The sequence below is a fragment of the Apteryx rowi genome, unplaced genomic scaffold (assembly GCF_003343035.1).
Source record: "Apteryx rowi isolate R43461 unplaced genomic scaffold, aptRow1 scaffold_364, whole genome shotgun sequence".
Classification (NCBI taxonomy): domain Eukaryota; kingdom Metazoa; phylum Chordata; class Aves; order Apterygiformes; family Apterygidae; genus Apteryx; species Apteryx rowi.
In genome coordinates, this window is record NW_020450130.1 from 144,455 (window position 1) to 153,440 (window position 8,986).

Here is an 8,986-nt window from a genome sequence, read left to right on the forward strand (position 1 = left end):
GCTTAAGAAAGGAGCCAGGGAAATAAGATCCCAAAAGACCTCTACTTTAACTGATAATTACTAAAAATAAATCACTACCAGAACTGTTCTTTGAATGACAGAAGTGCTCTTCCATTTATTTAAGATTGCTCTTCCATTTATTTCAGATCAAAATGCTTGTGAATTGGATTGATTAACAAGTCCTATTTTTCCCCACTCAGCCAGGTTCAGAAAGATTGACAGCAATAGCATGCAGCAGCTTAGAGGTAGCTGCATAACAAAATAACTTGCTTGCACTTAACACTTTATACAAAATAGAGATGGACTTTTTCTTAACAGTACAAGAAATGTACCATCATAAATCACTGCTTGCTGATACTAGGAAGTATTATGTGACCAGAAGTCACCTGCAGGGAAGACAGGCATCTTTCCCATTCTCCCAGCTAGGCTACCATTCTCAAGTCAGACCTGCTTAAATGAAAAATTTTAGATCCATTTAGTATGGGGCACCTGCCTTTGGCACCATGATTAATTAATGAAGAGGGAAAAGCAGTGAGAGTCCATGTTTTCATATATTGAATCTTCTCTGCAACTCTTGAGTGTTCATATACTGTCCAGCTTCTTCAAGATGAATGGAGCTGAAAAGAGAAAGCAAAAAAGCACAGACTAGTTCAGACTTTAGTGAGTCACCAATGAAACTGCAGCACATCTACATGATATGTAAAATATTCAGACTCCAGATAAGTTACTACCACTTGCCTCCCACATGCCCCTTTCCCTTCTAGCATCATTGCTTTAACACGTGAGGCAGCCAAATTCAATGGAAGCTCAGGTATGTTTCCGGGGCAGGGAGGCAATAACAAAAAACAAGCATGACTTTGTTTGCTAGACAGAAGGGTATCCTGAAAGAAGAATTGCAAGTCTCTGATGCAACATACTAAACCTGCACTACCTACAAAACAAATAGCCACATAGCCCTATTTTTTCACGACACAGTAGAATATAGAACGTTGATGTTTGCTCAGGCACTGCTTTTCAGACTCCACGAGCTCTTGCTAGCTCTGGAAGTGCTGGCGGCACGAGGTCCCAGTCCTAGGGAGTACAGTGCAAGCCTCTTTACTGTTGGAAGGCTGCCTGCCCGCCAGCGGCCCCCGCAGAGCCCGGCCCAGCCCGGCGGCAGCGCCGCTGCCCGCCCCGCCAGGCACCACGGGGCCGCCGGGCCTAGCGCATCGGCTACCGCGCGCACTCACTGATCCGCAGCAGCGCGACGTAGATGAGGAAGTTGCGGACGGAGGTGAGCACGTCCCGGCGCATCTTCCGCTTCAGCTCCTCCGGGTCCACCTTGGGCCCCAGTCCCTCGATGCGGAACATGCCGGCGGCCGTTACCCTCCTCCCCGCGTCACCACAGCTCCTCAGCGCCGCCCGCAGCCACTTGCAGCCACTTCCGGCTCCTCCGCCCCACTTCCGCCCTTCCCTTCCTAGTACGGTTCCCGAGGAGGAACTTACTGCCAAACTGTCTCCACGTGACCTCAGGTGGGCGGGGGCTCGAGGCGACGGGGCTTGCGCAGGAGGAGCTGCGAAGCCGCTGCCCTCAGTGGGGCAGAGCCCTGGCTGGGCGGGGCCTGTGCTAAGTGCGGCTGTGGCCGGGCCGGAGCAGCTGAGGGCGGGCCGGGGTGTCCCGTGTTGCCCCCTGCTGTCTCAGGAGCACGGAGCCCGAAGAGTGTTCACACCAGGGCAATTAGTCGTTTTCTGTAATTCATCCCCGTTTTCTGGGCTGCGGGTGGTGCAGAGGCAGGGAAGGAGGTGACCGTGAAACTCCTCCAGCAGATGCATCAGGCAATATGTGCTGGGAGCTGTGCCCATCCCTGAGGAGTGAATCAGCTCAGTGGTGGGCTAGCCTGGCACTAAGATCCCTAGAAGAAAGTTTATAAACCTGGCAGGTACCACTAATGCATCCTCACTTCTGAGGTGAGGTTGCCAGGATGCTCTCATTGCTGTGATGGAGGACAAACCTGTTTCCTTCACCAGAGGGACTCAATTACCTCATGCTTTGCTACATTTGTGTTTCTGATTGCTCAGGGCTATGAGTCTACTATTGCTGAAGAGAAATACATGCTAAACAGATCTATTTTCCTTCCAATCTCAGCTACGTTATGGAGTTTTATACTAGTGAGGGCTGCAAAAGCTTTCTGAAAACATTTTCTGTGCCTAATTTGATACAAAATTACAAGATAACTTCATTTTTTCAGAGAGGAGATAGAAGCTGATATCATGCTTTGTGGTTACCCAGTAGCACCGTAGCTGATGTTTTGGATCCCATGACCCAAAGGACAAGTATGGAGGGACCACTGGAGCATGGACCAGTCCTCCTAGGGATACTGGCAGCAGTTGCGCCCTTTTATGCCAGTGCTGAAAGTAAAGATACAGAGTCTGAACTGGGAGTCAGGGATCTCAGAGGATCCCCACAGATACAGTTTCTGTGGTGGTGTGAATAGCAGTTTACTTCTCTTTTGCTCTTGCCAAGTTGCTCATGGTAGTGCTCTGTTTCTCATGGTCAAGAGAGCAGAGATGGCTCCGAGAAAGTGAGCTGTGCTGTTCTGAGTCACATCTCCTTTGGGGTGGAAGGCTGCTGTCTTTTCTGCTAGGGTCTAAGACTGCAGCAATGCAGGCCAAGCAGCTGCCTGATCCAGGTGTGAAGTCAGAGGGCCTTTTATGCAAATATCACACTGACAAGACTCCAAGGAACAGGAGCTCTTCCAGTTTAGTGTAGCTGTCATGGAGGAGAGTCATTACTGGACTTACAGAAACCTCTGTCCTCAGCCTTCCAGTAGAAGGTAGAAAGGAGAGAGCAGACTGAAAATAGCCGCCCATATTGGGTCCAAAGCAACCATACAATGGCTGTCACTGTGTTGCAAACAATAGTATTTGGAGAATCTGTGGCCAGTGAGGTCTGTGAGTAATGATGATCCTGAGAAGGACAAGTAATATCGGGGTGGTGGGTGGCAGAGGCTTATGCTGGAAGTGCGAATGTATCATTACTTGTTGTCCACCTCCACCCCATCTTTATTGCAGCTCTAGCACACACGTGTATTCATGAGGGAGCAGCACTGCAGTCTCACAGTCGTCTGCTCAAGCCCTGCATGTTTTTGCGTGTGCCAGCCTTATAGATGCCAGGGAGGAAGTGGGCAGTGGGCAAGGCTGATGAAGGCAGGAGCTGGGGTGAACTACATGTCCTGTTGGGATTGTCCCTAGAAGGCAGCTGCTTGCTGTCCTGTGGCACAGGGTGATGCTCTTAGGAGAGCTGTGACACAGTAAGGAATACCATCTTGTTCTTCCAGAGCCCCACAGACTACAGCAGCCTTCCCCCTAGAGTGTCGTCTGAATCCAAAACCAAAATGGCTAGTGGGCTTAACCTAGCTGCCTTCCCCTGCATCTCAGAGGTGTCCTCAGAGGTGTGTGTAAAGGGTTCAATACAGAAAAGAGTTTTTCTTTCCCAAGCTTTCTCAGCTGTAATGCATCCTGCAAATAGGCTTAATTTTCCTTTTCCAGTATCTGCTCCAAAAAAAGTGCTGTCCTTTCCTGACCATCCTGTGCTGATTGTCTGGTTTTATTACTGCTTTACACTGGCCCCCAGCCTCAGTATTACAGAGCTGTCAGCAGTGCACTGGCTGTGTGCACCCCCTGATATCAGCCTTCCTCCTCCTACTGCTTGACCCCAGCTGTGCCCTCAAGTATCCTTTTGTTTGAAGTCATACAAGATGTCAGGGAAAAGCCAGCGAAGGATGGGCTCTAGTGCACTAGACACAACAAAGCACAACTTTTATCTATAGTCAGGCCAACTCAGCTCTTCAGGAGGCTCAGTCCACAGCTCTCTCCCCTTGGTCAGTGCATCAGCTGAGCAGCAAAATCTATTGCAATGTCTGTACATGCTCATCAGAGAACATGAATTCAGCTTCTCTTTATCCAGGAGCCTCAGAACAACAATCAAAAGCTTCTTAGAAAACAACTGGGTTACCCTGACAGAGAACAGGGCCTGCAGATGTCCACAGTGGTCTGGAAGAAGCCATTTCTGCATCTTTTGACTGCAGAGGAGAATTTGGGGGAAATTGCACATTTCTTAGAACAGGGAAAGTTGAAGCAATTTCTTGCTGGATAGATATTTTGCATTAAAACTGAAAGCTGTTTAAGCCAAAAAAATCTTTTGTTGGAGAGGGTTATGGAAAGCAAATTGCTAAGCATTTTTGTAGGCTTGGTTTAGAAAGGAAATGCCAAACAACCACAATGGGACCATGATGTGATACCATCTAACTGTTGTTTTCTCTTTATTAATGTTCTTACTATAAAATATAAGGCATGTTTCACCTCTAAAATGCTCTACTTTCTTTGAGATTCCTTTCCTGAGCATCATGTCAGCAGATGTGGTGAATTTCATATCATTTGGGCACATACTGCTCAGTGATACACTGGACAAGGATGGACAGAGCTGTAGCAGGCTTTGGTGCTATTCATGGACTTGGAAGAGGCATGCGGAGCAAGCCTGGGAGAGAGCTGAAGTGGAGAATCAAGGCAAGCGGCACAGAAAGGTGGCACATTTTCTGGTAACAGTTGGGGTAGGGCAGGCAGATATACAGATAAAGCACAACTTTACACACAACAACTTCACAACCCTTCAAAGCACGTTAATGCACAACAACCTCAAACTCTGCAGCTCTGACCTTGTAATCACATCCTCTGCTTCAAACCCCATTGTGTTTCCAGTCTAAATGGTACTACCATGTGGGTTGTGCAGGAGGAAACAGTCCTGAAGAGCAAACTTGTCTGAGTGTACTCGGTCATTGGAGAGAGAGCTTTATCACCAGGCCCAGACTGTGAGGAAAAGTTGCTTTGTAGGCCTCACTGAACTCTCCTTCAGTTCCTTTGTTTCAGGTAATGCATTTACATTGGGGCTTAATTGTTATCTCCTGTTCTGTAATTGCAGTAATGAATTCATATGACTATGTGTCAGCATGCATCTGGTTCTGTTAGCCTTCCTGAATCATGCACTTGTCCCTGGCTCCACTGCTGATCTGCAGAGTTTGTTAAAGCTTCAGTTTATAACTGACTTGTATGCGCTGCTTCATTTAAAACACAGGAGTCTTCAGCCCAACACAAAATCCCATCGTGAAAGATCTTGTACAAGGGCAACCCCCATCCCAAACAAGTTCAGGGAGACTGCAGGAGGCCAGTGGTGTTCAGTAGGTAGAAAGAACTGAGAGAACCAGCTATCCTGGGATCTTAGTTCTGGAGAGGCCCATTGCCAGCCACCAGTCTGCCACCTCAGGGAGTCTGAGATTTCAGGAAGCTTGGCTGTGGATGAGTTTGAGGCAGGATAATGAATGCTGATGAAATCTGCACATGAATTGTGCAGGAACTGGCTCAGACCAGAGACCAGACTACCAAGAGCACTATGTACACAGCCCACAGCCCTCACTTTTGAGCTCCATCTGCACCATAAAGGCTTGAGCCAGCCAATTCCTGCATTTCCTGCCCATGGCAAGCAGCCGGCAGTGCTTTCAGAATCACTCCACAAATGCCAGGAATACTGTCAGAGATGGTAATTACTTACCCAGGAGGAAGTGGTGCTGGCCATGCCCAGAGAGGGACAAGCAATCAGGCAGTGCGTCATGGCTCTCTCCACCACCCCGGCAAGACATCTGGATTCCACAGCCTGCTCTTTTCTGCCTGCACTCCTTGGGATCAGGCAATGCACAGAAACAGGCAGATAATTCATGAAGACCGATTTCACCCCGTTAAGCTGCTCATGACCTGAGGCAAAGACAATAACAAAGCAAGTGGCTTCATTGTACCAGTGATTAATGGGGCTAATTGTAACATTTGGGGGAGGGGAAGCTCTCCTGCTTTCTGTGCTGCCTCAGGGACCCTCCCTGGCTTTGCAAAGGGTAGCCAAGGAAAGCCTTCCCAAACCAGCCTACTTCATCCTGGGATTTTCCCGGACTTTTTGCAGCACATTCACTTCCAAGGTCCAGTGCAAATGAAGGGGCAGCCCTCCTGGTTACAAAAAGCAATCGAATGCCCTCCCAAGAGCTTTACAGAACATATGTGAGGAAAATGTAACTGAGCTGTTCAGACTTGCAATTGGTGTAAACCAGCCTCATTCTGCTGGCTTCCAGGAAGTCTCATTGATTTACTTCTAGTTTCATTCTGAATGGGCAGTTTCCCTGGCCCCTGTTAGCAGAAATAGATTAGCAGATCTCAGGCCCATCTTGCCTGAGAAGCATGGAGTCCCACTCCACATTCCAAGATGGCTGATCCATCCAGGTTTGGTTTATATTTTAAAAGCAAAAATGATTTTTTTTCCCCAAGCCTTGCTCTGAGCAAGATAAAGGAACTTGGGGAAATCTGGACAAATCTTTATCAAAACAACACAGAATAGCAAAAGGACTGGAGCAGGCGAGGACAGAAATACCAAATTGGGTATGGGTGTAGAAAAACTGATACCAATGGGAAAAAAATAACTAGAGGCCAATTGTTTATTTGGGAGGTGACTGGGACAGAGAAAGGGAAGTAAAAGGATTGTGAAAAGGAGGGTCAAGAAGCAGAAAAAGGAGGTAGCAAGGTACACAAATGATGTGAATGGTGCTGAAAGGAGACAAAGCAGCTCTGCACTTGCTAACCATAGCTGGAGCAGAACAATAAATCAAACCTGTTATTCTGGTCATAGTGTGCGTGTCAAACCTGCTTTCCTGGTCAGGAGGACCTAAGGTTGCTTTCTCTGGCAGACAGGAGAACACATGCCACACTGCAACCAGTTCAGCTCTGCATAAGCTGAGGAGCATTTCATGTACTGAGCACAGGCTCGTCCCTCTATCTCTTTACCCCTCTGGCAAAGTCACCAAGAAGGAGGCCCAGGGAATCCCCCTGCATGCACAGTAAATGAGGTGACATTCCTTGCCCCTTCTTCTGTCCCAGCTGGACCAGCCCTGGAAATGTCTTGGGACTGGTTATAATGCAACACACATTGCCTAAAACTAGCTTCAGGATGAACAATCTTGCGCTGAGCCTGGCCAAAGTTCTCTACCCAAAAAGTAGGCTCCCATTTATGGCAGTGTCATACTTTCACAACATCAGGGTTATAGCATGCTGTCCTGCTGAGATGTAACACTGTTGCTTCAGTCCTCCATAGTGGCTGTCCCATCCTTTCTTCCCACATCCACAGTGATTCTGACTTGACTATTTTCTGTTGGCATTGCTGACAGACACCCCAGCACTTTTGGCACTCCTGTAGGCACCACGTCACCTATGATCTCTCTGGTCCTCAATACAGCACACAGATGTAGCTGAAAAGCCCAAGCATCTCTGTGACCCAGAGAACCTTAGTGGAGGGTGTAGGCAGCCTGGAAGCCAGACACAGCTCGGTCCTCTTGTCCTTTCAGTTGGGAGTGTGGTTAAGGTTGACAAAAAGGATGTTACCAGGAAGGGAAACAACCCGGATGCTGGCAGAGATGCTAAAGTCAGTGGATACCCTCAGGTGGGCAGCATAAATGGCTGCCAGCCAGACCCATCATAGCAGATTTTTATGTTTCAGGGAAACAATTGTCTACCTACTGGTTCAAAACCAAAATAAGCTACACATAAGATAAAGCCCAAGCCTCTGGCATGGGGTTAGGAAGCATGAGTTAGGAGCTTATGTCTGGGGTTCTACAGGTGACCAAGGTCTGGCAGCTACTGGAGGATGTGTGTATGCATGCATATGTGCAGGTAACCATAAGCCAAGAGAAAGACAGTGACTGTTATGCAAAACATTGCTGCTGTCAGATCAGTGCATGAACCAGCTTAGTGGGTGGGGTCAAGGCTCTCCCTCTTTCCTCCTTTTGCTTTCTGATGTGACCCAGAAGAGGGGACAAAGACGTGTTGGCTTCTCAGGACCCCTCCTTCTGCAGGAACAGGCTTCTCTGGACTCTGCCAGACCCTGGCAGATGCACAATAGTGAGGGTGACAGGTCCAAATATCCGTGAATAACACAGTGGGAAGGGTTTTCTTACACATGCACAGGACTCTGGCCTTGCAACTCCAATGCACTTCAGCAGGAGAATACACAACTGAACTAAGCTGGGTATTCATACCCATGCTGATATAGATTGTCAGCAAATTGGGAAGATGAAGGCATTATCTTGAACTCCTGGCATCCCCTCACTGGTTTCATATGTCCACTCAGCAGAGCTCTGAGCAGATGGAAAGACATGTTGCTGCTCTGCAGCTGCATGTCTGGAGAGCTCTGCAGCAGAGCTGGAGCATGACAGCACAAAACATTAGCCATTGCCTCCTCTCATTGTAGACCTGAGGTTGATTTATTGCCACCGGAGTGGATGAGCAGACAGTGAAGCTCAGCAGCAGAACTCATCTCCCTCTTCTGCTTCCTTCCACTTGAGCCAGTTACCCTTGCAACTCTCTGCCCAGACAGCTGAGTTCTTTTTTTGCATATTCACCCTATCTGGAGGGCTGTGGGTATCAGATGGGTCCTACAAGCCAGATCCCTCTGGGAGACCATGTAGTCTCAGCCTAAAGACGTGTACCTGTGATTCAGATCACTTGTTTGTGCGTGAGCAGGGAGCTTGTGTTCTGGCTTCTTCTTGCCTTTGCTGTGGAGAGAAGCCACCACTAGAACTGCAGAATCTAGTTGCAAGCAAGCTCTACAGACCAAGAAACAGAGATTCTAGGTGAACACGCCAGGGTTGCTGCATGCTGAAAGGGAATGCAGAGAGTAGGGGCTGGCTGGGCAGGGCTGCCTAGGGGTCTGACACAGAAAACACTAGAGAAAACTGGGACTTTCTGCCACAGGGCTTCTCCCCTTCCCATGAAGTGTCAGCACTGGTGCTGGGGTGGGACACAGCTAGTGTAGAGGACAGGCAAGGAATAGTGTTCAGAAATTAAAAGTGTCCTGACTGCCCTTCTCAAACTCCAGGTAGGTTTGTGGGGGGAAGAAACTCACCAAGACAGCTTGTTGGTG

General features: G+C 48.4%; 1 protein-coding gene across 1 annotated transcript; it reads right to left on the reverse strand.

The window, feature by feature from the left end:
- Positions 1 to 86: 86 nt before the first annotated feature.
- On the reverse strand, positions 87 to 1,447 carry TOMM5 (translocase of outer mitochondrial membrane 5). The gene is made up of 2 exons (XM_026073260.1): positions 1,230 to 1,447; positions 87 to 617 (listed from the first exon to the last, which is right to left on the reverse strand). The coding sequence occupies exons 1-2, from the start codon at positions 1,348 to 1,350 to the stop codon at positions 583 to 585; spliced, it is 156 nt and encodes a 51-aa protein (XP_025929045.1). The 5' UTR covers positions 1,351 to 1,447; the 3' UTR covers positions 87 to 582.
- Positions 1,448 to 8,986: the final 7,539 nt, after the last annotated feature.